General features: G+C 36.9%; 1 protein-coding gene across 3 annotated transcripts in view; it reads left to right on the top strand.

Annotated features, from left to right (window-relative positions):
- FOXN3 (forkhead box N3) overlaps positions 1 to 18,819 on the top strand; it is a 244,485-nt gene that overhangs the window by 186,236 nt on the left and 39,430 nt on the right. For all 3 annotated transcript variants that reach the window (XM_083375499.1, XM_083375500.1, XM_083375501.1), the window contains one exon: positions 11,568 to 11,633. In XM_083375499.1, the coding sequence (XP_083231625.1) occupies positions 11,568 to 11,633 (66 nt within the window). The remainder of the gene's footprint in view (positions 1 to 11,567; positions 11,634 to 18,819) is intronic.

Raw genomic sequence — 18,819 nt, forward strand, 5'->3', positions numbered from 1 at the left:
TCAAACTCAAGACCCTTCAGGAAAATCCAGGATGCAACCTACAGGTTTACACCAAATATCCCTGGGTTAAAAACAGTTGTGTTTGTGAAGATATTCAAGGAATTTTAAATTTAATAGAATATGTGAAATAGCCAGAGGGTGATTCAGATGCTTCAAAGGAAGAAGGAATGGCCAGAAGATATGTCATACTTCAACAATTTTGCAAGAAAAATACACAAAGTAGTCATCAGAACAAATCCAAACTGGTTAATCAACAGAGTTGTCAAAAATCTAACATGAAACAACTACAATTAAATGCATGTTCTGGAACATTGCCGGTTGGACAGGTAAATGCATAGATGGGGATTTTTTTCATTTTCTACAAGATTACAAGAACTTGGTTGATGGGAAGCAATGTGATAAAATCACTTGACTATAGGTGTTTTTGTAAATGGGTCAAGAAGGATAAAAAAATGGGGCATGTTATGTGGGGCCTGAATGAACCTAATCGCAGAACATCTTGATGTGAGAATAGAAGAAATTAATCTAGAAAATTGTGATGATGATGATGATGATGATGATGATGATGATGATAATAATAATAATAATAATAATAATAATAATAATAATAATAATAAGAAGAAGAAGAAGAAGAAGAAGAAGAAGAAGAAGAAGAAGAAGAGTTGGAAGGGACCTTGGAGGTCTTCTAGTCCAACCCCCTGCTAAGGCAGGAAACCCTATACCATTTCAGACAAATGGCTGTCCAGTCTCTTCTTAAAAACTTCCAGTGTTGGAGCATTCGCCACTTCTGGAGGCAGGTTGTTCCACTGGTTAGTTGTTCTAACTGTCATGAAATTAAAAAACTAAAATCTAAAGAGAGAATGTTAATGGGTGATAACATTTATGTGCCTCTCAGACAACAGGTAAATTGGACTAAGCTGGAACAATCTTTAGTTGATATGTTACATTAGCTCGCAATTGTGCTATAGATTTAAGTAGCTATGAAGATTTTAATGCTAGAATCAGTCCAGATTTGGAAATGTTGAATTTATTTATTTATTTATTTAGTTAGTTATATTTATATACCGCCCTATTCCCTGAGGACTCAGGGCGGTTTACAGGGAATTAAAAATCCAAAATACAAAAATTAAGAACAAATTAAAAAGTATTAAATTAACCCTGTAGTCAGTTAAAAAACCCCAAATTAAAAATTCTTCCTCAGTCTGGGCCCGAGAGCTGAAAAAGCCAGGTCTTCAGGCCCCGGCGGAATGATCGGAGGTCGGGGGCAGTCCTCAGCTCCACCGGCAGCTGGTTCCAGAGGGCAGGCGCTCCCACTGAGAAGGCCCTATCCCTGGGTGTCACCCGCCGGCAATCTCTCACCGGCGGAACCCTGAGCAGACCCTCCCTGTGGGAGCGCACTGGGCGAAGGGCGTTTGATGCCGGCAGCAAGTGTTCCCTCAAATATCCCGGACCCAGGCCATGTAGGGCTTTATAGGTGATAACCAGCACCTTGAATTTCACCCGGAGGGCAACCGGAAGCCAATGCAGCTCGCGGAGTAGAGGTGTTACATGGGAGTATCGGGAAACCCCCATTTAAGAATTTAAGAAAAAGTTTTTTGAAATGAAGGCTATTTTCCATTTGGGACATTCATCACACATATTTCATGCAGAGCACAGGGTAAAAAAATAAAAAGCAGTATACCAAATAATTTAAATGGAGTGAGGGGAATAAACATGTAGTTGCCAATTTAGTTAACACCACTCACTGTATCTCTATGGGGAATGGGACAACTTGCCACAGCCAACTCGCTGCAGCCAACTCACCATGGCCAATTCACTGCAGGACAACTTGCCGTGGTCAACTCACCATAGGAAAACTAACAATTCTATATGTGTGTGTGTGTGTGTGTGTGTGTGTGTGTGTGTAAATTTTAAATTGCTAAAAAAGAATTAAGGGAGACTGATATGCATTTCAAACTTATTAGTTTTCATCAGTCAGCCATACCCTTCCGAGATTCGAACCTGGGCTGATTACACATTAGGCAGTTGTTTTCACCTCTAAGCCACAGGATCTCTCTCGCTTTGTTAGCAGAGAAGCAAGAAGCAATTTAAAATTTACACAAATATGAGCTGTCACCGGTGTGACTACTGCCTGTCGATGGCCTTCAGGATAGGCTGACACAGGAAATAAAGATTTGTCCCATGTTTGGGGCCTAGCAAGGTAATCTAAAAAATAGTTAACAAGCATTTGTCATATGTGTGTGTGTGTGTGTGTGTGTGTGTGTGTGTGCGCGCGTGCGTGTAGATCTTTGGTCATTCGGGTTTTTTATAGAATTGTTAGTTGTCCTATGGTGAGTTGACCATGGCAAGTTGTCCTGCAGTGAATATGTGTTTGTGTGTGTGTGTGTGTGTGTGTGTGTGTGTGTGTGTGTGTAGATCTTTGGTCATTCGGGTTTTTCCCCACGTAAAATTAGAAGTATCAGGGCCCTGATACCTCCAATTTTACGTGGGAAAAAACCCAAATGACCAAAGATCTACATACAAACACCCACGAAAACCTCAATGTATGTAGATATATATTTGCCATTCACATTTCATTTTGCTCCTCTTTGCATCCTTTCTTTAAGGATTCTATTCTACCATTTCTTTAATATTAGTGTAACTTTTGCCCCACAACAAGTTGCCCTGTGGCGAGTTGGCCGCAGCGAGTTGGCCGTGGTGAATTGTCATAGACTCATCTCTCTATATCTTTATGTCTCTGCAAATTAACCTTGCTTTCATCACATCTATATACTGCTTTATACATTGCTTTTTGTAACCATGGTGGCACAGTGGTTAGAATGCAGTACTGCAGGCTAACTCACTGCTCACTCCAGGAGTTCGATTCTGACCAGCTCAAGGTTAACTTCCATCCCTCCAAGGTCAGTAAAGGACCCAGATTGTTGGGGGCAATATGCTGATTCTGTAAACTGCTTAGAGAGGACTGTAATGCACTGTGAAGCGTTATATAAGTCTAAGTGCTATTGCTGTTCCTTATTACCTTTCTATTTTTGGGAATCCCAACCCCATCCACCCTGACTTTCTATGTTTCCCTTCCTCTCGAGCCATTCATTCTTCCTTTATTTATTTACAATTCATCCTTATGCATTAATTAAGCTTTTATGGCTAATTTACCAAGTGCTAGTCTGCAGCATATTTCTGGACTGCTTGTTCCTTTACTATTGATAGTTGATTTAATCCATTTTTACTATTGTTTAAACTACTTTGAAAGCCTTTCAGATGGGAAGGCAGGATATAATAGCAATAGCAATACACTTAGACTTATATGCCATTCCATAGGGCTTTAGAGCTCTCACTAAGCGATTTACAAATGTCAGCCTCTTGCACCCAGCAATCTGGGTCCTCATTTTACCGATGTTGGAAGGATGGAAGGCTGAGTCAACCTTGAGCCAGTCAGGATCAAGCTCCTGGCTATGGGCAGAGTTAGCCTGCAATACTGCATACTAACCACTGTGTCACCATGTCTCCTAAATGCTTTAAATGAGCTAATAAATGTTTAATGACTGATTGGAGAATCATTCTTCAAATTTATTTCAGATAACCTAATATGTTTTATTAATTGCCTCTCAACAAGCATGTATGTGAGAGGGAGGACTCTCTTTTCAGGATAACAAGTACTAAAATAAGAATTGTTATTTTATTAAAACGTACCCACATACCCACTCCCCAAAAAAGCCAAGCCACAAGCATTAATGAGATTTTTAAAAGATGAGATGACATCTAAAGCAAGTACAATGTTTTAAGTGCATCTTTAATGTTCTGTATCCTGTTCAACCTGTTGGTGAAATTAGGGCTTACAGATTCTATTATCTTCCATGCCCAACTATGTGTTGCCATGCCTTATATTTGAATCACATAGCAACAGTATTTGTTTTATCTAAGCTTGTTTTATAAAACATAACATTTTACCTGGTTACACTAAACACAATTGGTAAGACCAGATTGAACCTGTGGGCATTCTGTCGGCATTAGGAAGCGAAGTCTACAAGAAAGACTTCTGTCCTTATTAAATAATCCAGCATTTTCTGCTTCATTGGGTTTTTCCCCCAATTTAATTTCTAACATCAGATTTGTCAGGCAGAAAGATTTGAGGGGGAATGAGGATGGGGGGGGCATTTTGTCTGGACTTTTGAGCTTTCCTGTGTTACTGGGATGGACAATTTTCTGGTTACATTTATCATTTTTTGGGTTAGCCTGACTAAACTTTTCTTATTTTCTTCATCTTTTGATCTTAACCGTTATGTTATATTTTCCACATGCTTGCCATCTATTGAAATTTGATTATGCAGTCAGAGGGAAAACGGCAGTCTACAAAAGTATTAAGGCCATACATGGTGTTTAATTATTGCCTTCATGAAAAATTACTTGATAAATTTCTTGGGTATAACTATCCCAAATCCTGGAAATAATTTAACATAAAACTATTTAACATAAAATTACCTAAAGAAGCATCTATGTTAGAATGCCTGGGAAATGTTCCTGATGATCTGATCTCTTCTTTCTGATCTAAAGTATCAGCTAACAGCTTAGGATGCTGTTGTTTGAAAGGAGAAAAAAAAACCTAAAGTATCACATTCAAAATTAAAGTTGTTTGAAATAAATATTTCAGAGTTATTTTTTATACTAGAGTTTTCTACCCTCTACTGGACATATAGAAAAGCAGGAGGATTGTATTTTCTAGAATAGCAGTTGTCTTCTTCTGTTAGATAAAGTAATTTAAGTGTTTGTAATTTTTTAGAGCCTTAAAAGAGTCACAAGAATAGTGGAATATTTCTTTGCACTGAGGTTTTCTTAATGCATTTTATTTGCCGCCAGATAATGATTGTTAAATATTAGCATTCATAGAGAAAATTAGAGAGTAAAATCAACATTGTGTTTTATGTTGCTTTAAGTAAATTTTATTAAAAGGATTTGGTAATAAACAAGTATGATTTCATAAGTTTCTTTTTGTTGCTTATATCACCTAAATCATATATGAAGAAAAATGTAAATTGCATTTTAATTTAGTGATTTCTTGCCTAAAAAGGTTATTTATCAGATTTAGAATTTTTTATTGTTTTAATTAATGTGTATGTCCATGCAATGTGTATTTGCATATACTTCTGTTCTAGAAGATCTTACCTTAAATTTACAGAGAAATTACTGACATCACTGTAAATTCTGGAGATGGACATGTGGGAAATTAAGAGTTGCACTAGAAAATTGCAGAAGAAAGCATTCTCATCTGACTTTATAAAAATCTTTATGAAAAAATTACTAGCTCTGGTGAACAATCTACTTCTAGAACTGAAACAAATGTTTGAGCAACTTAGAAACAAATTTATAGTATATCTAAGATGTATTGGATTACCACTGTCTAAATAAGTTTCCATGTAATTTTTTAAAATCCCTTCTTGTATATAGATGGTTTGAATTGGATTGATAACTATTAATGTTTCAGGACAATTTTTTCCTGGTTCAAATAATTTTTGGAGCAAACAAAGTAAGTGTAGGAAGGAAATATTGGAAAAAGTCTACATCAACCTTCATCTTACAGATGCAGGAGTCTCTTCATTAATTTTATGAGATGATTGTTTTCTAATCTGCTTCAGTGGATTAAAACAACAATTATTCCAACACAATAACATTGTTTTGTGGAGAATACTCAAACTTCTAAAAATATGCATATACATAAGTCTATACCTATTATCCTCAGGCTTCAGTAACTAAACAACCATATAAAAAAAGTATTTGAAGTGCTCCATTTATAAATGAGCTTTAATTTCCATCTGTATCTATAAGACTCTGTATTTCACTCTATTGTTATATATTAAGAAGCTTATCTTTCACAGGATTAATAACTCATTGGCCTGCCTAATAGTACCAAAAGCTATTGGGAAATGTTGTAGCTTTTTTTAAAAAAAAATATTAATAAAACTTGTAAAAGTTTGGTGCTTTCCAACTCAATCTCAAGAAGGACTTTTTAAGAGTACAATATTGTAAACTTTAATTGTTCAGCAGCATTTGATAGTCATGGGGGCACGATGTACTTAAAAGATGCTGAGTTTGTCAGGTGGAAAACTGGCAACCCAGGTTCAAAACTTGGTGAGCTCCTGTTACTTGCTCCATCTCCTGCCCATCAGACAGTTTGAAATCATGCAAATGCAAGTAAATAAATAGGTACTACTTTGGTGGGAAGATAACAGAGTTCCATGTTCCTTGGCCTATAGTCATGCTGGCCACATGACCACAGAAGTGACTTCTGACAACAGTGGCTCCCTTAGCTAAGAAACGGAGATGAGCACCACCCCCAAGAGGCATACATGACTGGAGAGGAGAAACCTTTACTTTTACGTTTATTTGATACTCATTGTTAGAGAAGAGAATGATCAAATAGAGAAGCTTCCTTTATGCATTTGATGCAATGTTATACAAGTGGTCCCCATTTAATGATCACCTGTTTAGTGACTGTTCGAACATATGACAGTACTGAATGATTGATCGTTATGACTGGTTCTCATACTTAAAGGCCATTATAGAATCCTGTACTTGCAATTTGCAATCTTCCCTGCTGGTTTCCAACAGGCAAAATCAATAGGAAAGCTGGTAGGAAATCAGAACAGGTGATCATTGTTTAATGATGGCAACTGGGACTGCCTGAATTGCCATTTGACTTAAGTGATTGTGTCACTTATCAACAGAGTTTTAGTCCTGATTAGCATCGTTAAACTAGGACTACCTGGATAAACTTAATGTAGCAACAATTTTATTGTCTAAAATATTGCCTAAAACTTAAGAAAAGTTCACCACCACCATTACCTTTGAAAGCCACAGAGTCATGGCACTGAAGTGATGTTACAGGCTGGGACCAAAACATTTTGTGTATGAATATTAGCATTAGCATTATGTGTGCATGTTACTTGGGTTAGATTTGATTTCAAAGGTTAAGGGAACTATGAACTCTCAAGTTCCTGGGAGATAGGCACCATATAAATTTAATATATCATACTCATCATCTTTTGCAACCAGATTAAATAAAAATAAAATTGTGACACTTTTAATATGATAAAAACTACACTCACATTCTTATTATAACCTTTATAACTATCCTAATTATTCCTTCTGGATTACAGAGCAAGGTGACTTAATTAATACCCTTGAGTGAATTTATGTAAAGATAAGATTTGTACAAGGGACTTCCTGCTCAGTCCCTGAGCAATTATATTATTGATTTTAAAATACTTGGTGAGTGTTCTTAATTCAATCATTTCCAGGAAACTTTTAATTATATCCTAGATGTTCTGAATATGTTTGCTGTAGTCATGCATGGCAATTGAGTTTGAACACTTCTTGTTTTCTTAAATGAATTTTTCAAAAAGATAAGTATTTTGGAGGATTCTGCCCTGTATTCAGTTAATGTTTTTTAACTTCAAAATCCAAGCAGCCACTTCAAGTTGTAGCTATCCATTCATTAGTAGGGAGTTATGTTGAGTTGAGATGTCATATGACTGCACCAACTTATAATGGCAATCTCAGGTCTTCTCTTAGCAGTCATTAAGTGAAAATTGCAGATTGTTAAACAAGTGCCCACCCTAATCCAAACCGTTCCAGGCTTGGCCCCTCCCAGCTCCATGGCTAAGTATGATAAGGGATTGATTTAAGTGCCCACTACCTTCCTGTTCCCTCCAGCAAGCATTCTCTCATTCGGTTGCCTTTTCCCCAGCCCAGCTCAGCCCAGGAACACCAACAAGCATTCACCCGGCAGTCTTCTCTCTCCAGCCCCACATGACTCTCCAGTCCAGCCCAGCAAGCCAGTCAGCAAGCAAGCATTTGTTTGCCCAGCTGCCTTCTCCCCCAGTTTCATGCACCAACCTTTTGCCTTTTTGGACCCATCTTCTCTAGTGAATGTTTCCCACTTTCCTGCCTTTTTCCATTATTTCCAAAGTTATTGCTGTCTTTGAAAAGCTGCACTGTCTTTGGAATGCTTTGTTCCAAAAACAGCATAGCTTTCTGAAGATAGCACAGCCTTTGGAAAACTGCTGACTTCCAAAGGTGCTCTGAGGAAGCGATAGTGAACTGGGGTGGACCTTGGTAATAAGAGGAGCCACTGAGTGGGCCAACTCCTCAGAACGTATCTCCGAATCAAGGAGAGAACTAGGATCACTCACATGTTTGCTCCATATAAAGTCTCCCCATGAAGAGATCATTAAATAGAGCCCAGAGTTGCCTCTATGAGGGAGAGGGGTGGTTTCTAAATATAAATAAAAGTTTAAAAAATAGTGATCTTCAGTTTGATTGAGAGCTCTGGGACCTGGAGAAAATCATCCAAACCTATCTATTGTTGATGAGGAAAGCCATTCTAGAAGCATTAATACTATCTCATTTGAACCTGAGAGGGTTGTTTTTTTTTTCAAAAAAAGATTAATAGCTTATAAATTTGGCATGTACCCAGCAAGGTAACTTGTTTTATATACTGTACTTCTCATAAATATCATCAAGTTGGTATTGTACTCCAGGTCATAGAACTTTTTTTTTGTTCTTGGAAGCAACAACTAAAAAGAATACTACCTTATATGACAGTGGGTATCTTGTTTACTGATGTCTTGTACATTTTAAGATTTTTCATCTTTAAAGGATTGATTTTGCAACAATATCCATTAATAATTCTGCATATAATTAAATATATACTTTTATTAAATTATTTGGAAAAAAATACCTAGTATCAAGTTTGAAAAATATTACACATACAGTATGACATCTTTTGTATGGCCTGTATTTATCGAATTTCCTAATTTCAGTCAGTGATTCAGTAAAAATAGTTTGAATTTCAATTCCGTCTTGGAAACAAATAAAAGATCTTCTACTATCACCGTGCAGAAAGTTCTGCAACTCCTGGGGAGATCTTGAACAATTCCATACCAACCTGCTCCAGATGGGTTCGCTTCAGGTTTGTTGGAATTATATCTTTCAATGAGCAGTCACATTTTGATTGGCATCACTTGGAAATTGTTCTTTTACATCAATAAATATATTCAGAAGCATTTGGCATTGCAATCAGAGCTGTATAGGTAAAGATATATATACAGAGAGAGAGAGACAGACAGACAGAGATGCACGCTGGTACACATACATAGCTCGATAATAGATAATAAGTAAATAACTTCACTTAATTATGTTGTTATTCAGGGCTGCAGCCAACAGACCAAACATGCCTTATTCTGAAATGCCTTGAGGAAATAAATTATTCCTCCTTTCCTCCCTCTAACTTTTCTGTGATATATTTCCATCTAGAACAATTTAATTTGAAGTTCTGCTACCCTCGGAATTTCCCAAGCATATGAATACCTTCCTCCTTGTTCCTCAGTAGCCTTGCTTTGACTCAATCTCTGTTAGCATAGGGCATGAGTTTACTGTTTAAAAAGGCATAATCTATAAATGCGAATACCATGATCCTCAGAGAAATACAACCATAAAAGGTAACGTGTGTGGAGGGGGGTTCTCTCTCTGAGAACGAGAGGAAGGAAAGTAACCATTACAGCCTCTTACATTGTACCTCTGAGCAGATTGCAGGGTTTTATACTTTATTACATTATTGCCCTTGAAATTGAACTGCATTTATAACATGTAAAATATGTATTTTTAACACTAAAGTGTAATTTTCCAACATACTATCCAAAATAAAGTGCCGAGAAGCTATTAACTGCAAATTGAATTTTTGTGGTATGTAATTTAGTTTAAGTAGTGACAAGTATTTTTCTCTTTCTCTCTCCCCCCCCACCCCAAGAAAGAAAGAAATCCATTAGTCATTCAGTTTAACAGCACAGAGGCAGCAGTCAGCAAGGGTGTGCATTCTGTGTCTGCTTCAATTGCACACTTCATTTATTTGAACATGGCATAGGCGGCTTTCTCTGTCATCCAGCAACACTACACTATTAGCGAGTTTCGCCCCAGGGCAGCTGGGACGCTTTGCTGGGGCAGATGTTCTTTTCAGCTTATTCACTGGCTGTTCTTGGTTGTTTACTGTTGTCATGACAACGTCTATTTCCATAGCAGCCATGTGGCCTCCTCTCAGAGACTAAGGAATATAGTTATAAAAGAATCATATTTTGCTCTGTGTCTCTTACTTACCATCTGTCAACTAACTGCATGTGATGGATCCAAAAACTGATTAAGGATAATGGCAAACCCTCAGTGATAATTTATTAGAAGTAAAACTGGGCCTTATGCAAATGTCTTTGTTGCCTTCAGGGGACCTCTGTTTTTTTATATACATATTTTTGAGTTCTATACTGATGCAGATTTTTCCTTTATTAACCCTTGCTGATGGGGGAGGGGTGGAGTCCCAGAATTTATATGCAAAGAGGTAAAGTCTCAAGTGAAGATCAACCTCTGGTGTATTCAGAAACACATTAGTGCAGTTTTTAACAGTAGTAGCACATATATAATTATTTAAATTATTTGGCTCATACTCCACCTTTATCACCCATCTCTGATAAATATGGCTTCGTAAGGCAGCAATCAATTTAGCCATTGTGCACTAATGAATTGCAGTACTGCATAGTGCAGCTCTTTTAACTTGCATTGAGACAAAAGCTAGGTGGTTGGAGGTATTAATGATGCATATAGATGCATCATTTCTGACACAGCCAATTAATATAAGATATATCATAGCTCACAAACACACACACACACACACACACACACACACACACACACATATATGCATGCACATATACATATATAAAGGTAAAGGTTCCCCCGCATATGCGTGCTAGTCGTTTCCAACTCTAGAGGCCGGTGCTCATCTCCGTTTCAAAGCCGAAGAGCCAGCGCTTGTCTGAGGACGTCTCCGTGGTCATGCTTTCGAACTGCTAGGTTGGCAGAAGCTGGGACAAATAACAGGCGCTCACTCTGTTACACAGCACTCGGGATTCAACCTGCCAAACTGCCGACCTTCTGATCGACAAGCTCAGCGTCCTAACCCACTGAGCCACCGCGTCCCCCCATATACATACATACATACTACATACATACATATATGTAGGACCTACGAAAACAAATATACATATATACATATACATACACACACATACACACAAAATACCAGAGGGAATCATTTTATGACCTAGCACAATGTATGAAGCAAACCAGTCTTATAGGAGAGAGGAAGCTGACTAGATCTCAATTGTTAAAAAAAAAACTTACCTACATATTTGAGAGGATTAAGACACATTGCAGACAGTCTCCTGGCAATTTAAAGTCTTAAAAGAATCAGCTTAGAGGTACCCTAAGAAACTGTATGAATGTGAAAGCAGTAAAACCTGACAGATATATCTCTGCAAAAATTAAAAGAAACTACAGCATAGATACATTGATAAGCAGAATTGTTGACAATATGCCCGTTTATTTTCTATGTTGGTATTAGGACTTTTCACCGTTTTTGCTGCTGTTGTTGATTTTGCTAGAGAGATTCACTTCATTCTGTCAAGTCATGGGGATGGGAATTGGCCCATTTGTAAAGTAATGTATTTATTGGTTGATTTTTCCAGATCCTGACATTGATGCTGCCACTGCCATGATGCTTTTGAATACTCCCCCTGAGATACAAGCAGGTTGTGAGTAGATATTTCTATAGCCTATAGCTCCATAGATATGTAAGCCTAACTCTCTTTCATTAGTACATAGCCTATTAGGTTTAAAAATAAAACTAGATTAAGAAATCAGATTTTTAGCTAGACCCTTACTAACTCTTTTACATAGTATTATCTGGGTAGATGTTCAGATGGATAGGCTTCTGTGAATATTGCCTAGTCACAATTGTATATATCTCATTCACAGAAAAAATGATCTATATATGCAACTGTAATTCATATAATAATAGCATGATAAGCATTTTTTTTCTTTAGGGCAGATAAAAGTTTTAGAGCCAACAGATTTTATTTTTGTTTGAATTTATTTGCGGGGATGTATGTACAAGCATCAGGTGTTTTTAGAGATCAAAAAGTGAAGCAGAAAGAAGTAAAAACATATGTAGTCTACCGGAGTTACATTTGAATTAAATCAGTTTTTAAAAAATAGAAAGGTGGATTTATCATAAGGAGAGCTAAACAGAGTTTTTAAAAAAACAAGAGAAGCTGTAGTTTCATAATCCAGTTATTTACTCTCATATTGGAATGTATTTTACATAGAAAATGTTTCTTATCAGATTAGAACTTCATTTTTACCCATTTTTAATAATTGGTACCTATTCTTACAATACAGAGCCAGTTTGGTGAAGGATTACGGTAAACAGAACCAGCTAGGTGACTTGGCCAGTCCTTTCCTCAGGGCCTTGGAAGAAGGCAATGGCAAACCACGTTCAAAAATGCTCTTTAGAAAACCTAATGGATGTATCCCTGTAGTTGCCAGAAATCAAGTCTAACTTGAAACTAAAAAACAAAACATACAAAAAACAAAACCTGAAAATACATTTTTTTACATATCATCAGATCCAACTTTTTCTGAATCTATGTGAAAAAATAATATACCAACTAGACTCAAGAATGATTCCTTGACAATCTAAAAAATATATGTAGGAAAAAGTGGCCTATGGGGTGTGGAGAGAGAGGGAGGGAGGGGGAGAAAGAGAGAGAGAGAGAGAAAGACTGTGTGTATCTATGTATATAATTTTGTGGTTCATTATCCACAGTGCTTCATAGTCATTTTGTGGGCAATTATGAAGTTGTTACCAGCACACTTTAAAGGTATACTACTAATTGCCCATCATGAGTTCCTCTCACAGTATTAAATTGGAGGGTACATCCATTGACATGGAAGCAAGGCATTATATAATAGGTGGCCAACTGAAATTTCCACCAACAATATTCTTCACTTTGTAAACTGTAATTTGAGGGGTTTTTTTAATTTTTATTGATTTTTTAGAATTTCTTTTACATATTTGAAAAGCAGCGTGGCAGTTGAGTTACAATAATTCAATTACATACAGATATCATTCGTACAAATCTCAAACTAATACAATAAATATTCTCTCTCTTTCCCCCTTAATATATACTGTCTCATATTTAAATTAATACAATTCTTATTCTATCAATCAAATAAAAATAACTTTCTGACATTTATCAATAGTTTTTACTTTATATGTACTTTATATTTTACTTTAATTGTTTTAACATTTGATCTTTTAGACAATCAATGACCTGGTAATTTTTTTCCAATTTTAATTTTCCATTAATATTTAAATTTAACGTTTAATATTTATAATTTTCAGATTTTTAAATGACCCCAATTCTTTTATCACAATTCCTCACAGAGTCTGGTGTTCAGGATACACATGTATATCAGTTCTCATAATCTACATCAACAAATTAATAATACAATATCATATTCTTATTTTCTAATAATTTTCAAATCTTAAATTTAATAACCAAAATTTCTTTTACTTCAACGTTTAATACTTCCTCTCTCTTCCTCTTTGTATCTACTATCTCATATTTAAACTAATAATTTTTTCTTACTGCTACATAAAGACATATTTATTACATTCATCAATAAGGTTTTTAGCTTATATATATTTTAATCAACTTTACGTGACCTTTATGCACAAATCAATATTCAAATTTAACTGTTAGTATTTATACTTCTAAATTTTACATGACCAAAATTTTCTTTATCTCAGTTCATTACAATATCTTATATTCAAAATACACATCTTATCTATTTAAGTATATTCTATTTTAATTCTCATAAGTAGATCAAAACCCCATTCTTTTTCAGTCTTATTCTAGCTTTCTTTCTTTGCCAAATCCTCTTCCATGTCCTTGCTTTTGGGTCATCAAGCAAATCTTGTATTGTTATATCTATTATTTGGTGTTGAAAAAACCATCCAGGGGGACGGAGCCAACTGTCAGAGCAGGCGGCTGTGTGAACGGAGCTCTCTCCTCGCACAACCTCTCACCCAGTGTTCGCGGGGGCTTTTCGGAGCTTCAGGAGGTCCTGTAGGGACATCCGAAGTTGCAGGCAGCCCGGAGAACCTTCATGAGCGGCAGTTCGTGTTGAAGATCCGGAGAAAGTCTGATGCGAGCGAACCGGGGAGAAGGAGGCCAGTAATGGCCGACATGAAGATCTGACAGAGGGACGGAGCTAGCACGTAAGCAGCGGGACAACGGGAGAGCGGAGCTGACGGAGAGTGTATCCGAATATTAAATAGGAAGCGCTTGTGAAAGAGGTACTGGTTCGAAGTGGGAGCCTCACGGAGAGGGAATAAGCGGCGATAGAAGTCTTGAGGGAGGCATTTGGCAAAAACAGCAAGGGAAAGAAAGCCGAAGACTATATGACTGTATTCTAGCTGGAGAAAAGCTACAACAAGTCAAAGTCTGAGCTTTGGAGCCTTAGAGACTGAACTCTGGATTGTCGGGCGTGGAAAGCGATCAGCTTGGTCTAGTCTGGTCTATCCTGGTAAATTTTGAATTTGTGAACTTTTGAAACTTTTGAAATTCTACTCTACTTGTCACGGGCGGCCATTTGATATAGCAATTTAGTAACTGGAGGTTTGTTTAGTGGGACACCTACTGGTCTTTGACAGCAGAGGAAGACGGAAAAGGTGCCAATTTCTGCGCCGGAAACGGGGGGGGGGGGAAAAGAAGAAGAACGTGACTTTGATTATATTCATACTATAGAATTTTATTATATAAATTGCTTAGTTGGTAATAAGTATCTGGTGGTAACTGTTTTATATATCTTTTGTCATAGAGTTAAAAGGTTTATATAAGACTCAGGGTATTATACATTGATAAAACGCTGTTAAAATTGGGGAAACATGACAAGTATCTCGGGAGCAACTAAGCCTAGCGCTGGCAAAAAGGCAGCAGCACAGGGACAGGGGATGGCTTCAAGTCCCTCCAATCAGAAATCTATAGAGGATATGCTGCAAAGGGAAAGATCTAACTCGAATTCCTTTAAAGATTTACATGCCCTTTTGCAAAACCTACACGAGGCAATGGCCAAAAACCACGAGGAGATGAAGAGAGAAATAGGCCAAATAAGAAACGACACTGGTGAATTAAAGGGGAAAATCCAAGCGATAGATGATAAATTTGAAGGGATTCAACAGCAATTAGTCAAAAATGAACAAAGACTTCAAGATATGGAAGCTAGAATGGAAAAAGAGGAAAAGAGAGTAGATGATTTAAATGAAACACTCCTTCAGGCTAATAAGGAATTAGAAACAACAGTCATTTTTCTGGAAGCAGAAAAGGCTGCTCATTATCTACGCTTCCAGAACGTTCAAGAAAAAAGAGGGGAAGATCTGTTGGTCATGATGGCAGAACTGATGGCAAAGGCACTCGGTGTAGGGAAGGAGGAAATGCTGGCGGAAATTGATGAAACATACAGGGTCCAAACTAATTATGCGAGAAGGCACAACCTCCCAAAAGAAGTACATGTAAGGTTAGTTAAAAAATCAATTCGGGATGAGCTTCTGCATAGATCTAGAGAGGAACCATTAGAATTTCGGGGCCAACCAATCACCATCCTTAAACAGATACCTAAAAGGATGAGGGATCTGAGACGCGGCTATCAATTCTTAACATCCAAACTAATAAGAGAAAATGTAAACTTTAGATGGCTAACTCCAGAGGGTATTCTTGTTACGTGGCAGGATAGAAGGCATAGACTGGACACGATAGAGAAGGCAGAAGATTTTTACAAACGCCACTTCCATAGCCAAGAGGAAGTAGATTTAGAAGATCAAGATGGAAGGGAGGTAAGAGAAAGAGATACAATACGTGTGGCAATGGATGGGAAGATCTTAGCTACAGAGGATAGAAGGAACAAATCCGGTGAGTTAACAGAGAAACATGGAACTAGAGACAAGGAAGAGAGAGAGCCCCGAATCACGAGATCCACAAAAACCAGAAATAAGTAAGATGAAGGGAGGTGAGTGTAGTATTATGTCTGTGAATATTAATGGATTGAATTCGCCAGTGAAAAGGCGGAAATTTTTTAATAGGCTTATTCACCAACAATTGGATATCGTGGCAATACAAGAAGTCCATATAAAGGAACAACAAAAATATTTGTTAGTACAACCAAGAATAGGGAACCTATTCGTTTCCTTAGACCGACACAAGAAAAAGAGAGGAGTGGCACTATATGTAAACCCAAAATTGACTGCAAAACTAATTTATAACGATAAAGAGGGTAGAATACTGATAGTCGAGGTTATAATAAATCACAGGAAGGTCATGATGGTAGAGATATATGCCCCAAACCATAACCAAGAACAATTTTTCAAAACACTTCACAATAAGATATGTAGCATTGATTATGAGGAGATTTGTTTAATAGGAGATTTTAATGCTATCCTAGATATAAATTTGGATTATATGGGAAAGACGCTTAGGAAAAAGAAGAGAAGAACTCTACCGAGATCTTTTCTTAACTTGGCTGAGGAACTAAATATCCAAGATGTCTGGAGGGAAAGAAATCGTAAGGCTAGACAATATACATATTACTCCAACCGACATAACTCATGGTCTAGAATAGACATGGTGTGGATGACGAAAGAAATTAGTTCAGAAATAGATGAGGTACATATAGCGACAGGTACTTGGGCAGATCACAATCCTATTAAACTTATCTGGAAAGGTTCCAAAAAAATATCCAGATGGACGCTTCAAAGAGCAATTTTAAAAGAAGACGAATTCAAATCTAAGATGGAGAGAGAACTAAGTTTTTTCTTTAAGGAAAATAAAGCTATAGACACCTCAGTACAAAACAATTGGGATACAGCTAAGGCTGTGATGAGAGGGGTAGCGAGGGCATATATGGTATATAAAAATAAGGGGAAAAGACAACAACGGGAAAGATTAGAAGAGGAATATAAGAGCTTAGAAGTTACACTCCAACAAGATCCACAAAAAGAGAATATCAAGCAATCTATGGATCTGATTAAACACAAACTTAACATTCTAGACAAAGAGAAATTGGCACAACAATTGAGAAACACGAAACAAAATTTTTTTGAAAATGCAAATAAACCGGGCCGGTGGCTCGCATACAAATTGGGAAAACAAAAGGGGAAAAACTGGATTCACGAACTACGAGATGAGGAAGGGAGAATATTTCACCAGGAGGAAAAAAAAAAAAATTATAGCCCAGGAATTTTATGAACGTTTATATAAAGAAGATAGCCAGGCAAGTGTGGAGAAAATGGAGGAATATTTTCAAAGAGCCAAACTACCTAAGGTCACAGAAGATACCAGAAATATGTTAAACGAGGAAATTCGACTATCTGAGGTGATAAAAGCTATTAATGCACAAAAGAATAATAAAGCATCGGGACCCGACGGTCTTCCATCAGAGATTTATAAAGAATTACAAAATATCCTAGCTCAACCCCTAGTGGAGGTATTTAACGCAGTATTAGAAGGCGCAAGGACGCCTAAATCTTGGCTAGAGGCAAACATAACCCTTATTCCGAAAGATAACACAGACCATACATTAATCCAAAATTACAGACCCATATCACTTCTTAACTCGGACTACAAGATATTTACATCAATTATAGCGGAACGATTGAAACGATTTCTGAATGATTTCATACACGCAGATCAAAATGGTTTTCTCGCTAAGAGACACACTAAGCACAACATTAGAATAATATTAGATACATTGGAGTACTATGAATTACATAGCGAACAACAGATGGCATTACTTTTCTTAGACGCCCAAAAGGCATTTGACAATGTTAAATGGTCTTTTTTGTGCCAACAGCTTAGCTTTATGAATATGGGTGAAAAATTTATAAATATAATTAGGGCAATTTATGACAATCAGGAAGCAAAAATAATTATTAATGGGGAAGCATCTAGCAAGTTTCAAATTCAAAAGGGAACACGGCAAGGCTGCCCCTTATCACCGTTGCTGTTTATATTGACTCTTGAAGTATTAACGAGAACTATAAGAAACGACCCAAAGATAAAAGGATTAACCATTAAAAAGGAAACCTTTAAATTGCAAGCTTTCGCGGACGATCTAGTTTTTATTATGGAGGATCCATGTCAGACGGGACCAAAGCTATTGGAAGAATTATCTAAATATGGTGAGGTTGCCGGACTGCGAATAAATAGAAATAAGACCAAGATGATTGTTAAAAATATGACCAATAAACAAAAAGGTAATCTGGCCGAAATCACGGATATAGAAATAGTCAAGAAAATAAAATATTTAGGGATTAACATTACGGCTAGATGCACTTCACTCAAAAAGGATAATTATGATAGTGTAGTGAATCAAATAAAAGGTGACCTGGAAAGATGGGGAAACCTAAAACTCTCATTATTGGGAAGAATCGCTGTCATTAAGATGAATATTCTGCCTAAAATCCTGTTTCTGTTTCAGAATATCCCAATTCAACTCGACTCTAAATTTTTTCGAAATTTGGATAAATTATCACTAAATTTTATTTGGCAGGGGAAAAAACCAAGAATTAAATTGAAATATTTACAAGACACGAAGGAAAATGGGGGTTTTGGATTGCCAGACTGGGAATTATATTACCACGCCGCGGCCCTGAGCTGGATTAGAGATTGGGTAATCTTGAGAAATAGAAGACTATTAACTTTAGAGGGTCACGATTTGCAATATGGCTGGCATGCTTTCCTATGGACGGAGAAACAAGGTCTTTTCTCGCATTTTCAAAGACACCGGATCAGGCAAGCGCTACTCAATACTTGGAAAAAAATTAGATCTCACAATTACACCAAAATACCGGTCTGGCTATCCACCCTTGAAGCGATAGTT

Source organism: Vipera ursinii (assembly GCF_947247035.1).
Source record: "Vipera ursinii genome assembly, chromosome: 1".
In the NCBI taxonomy this organism is placed as follows: domain Eukaryota; kingdom Metazoa; phylum Chordata; class Lepidosauria; order Squamata; family Viperidae; genus Vipera; species Vipera ursinii.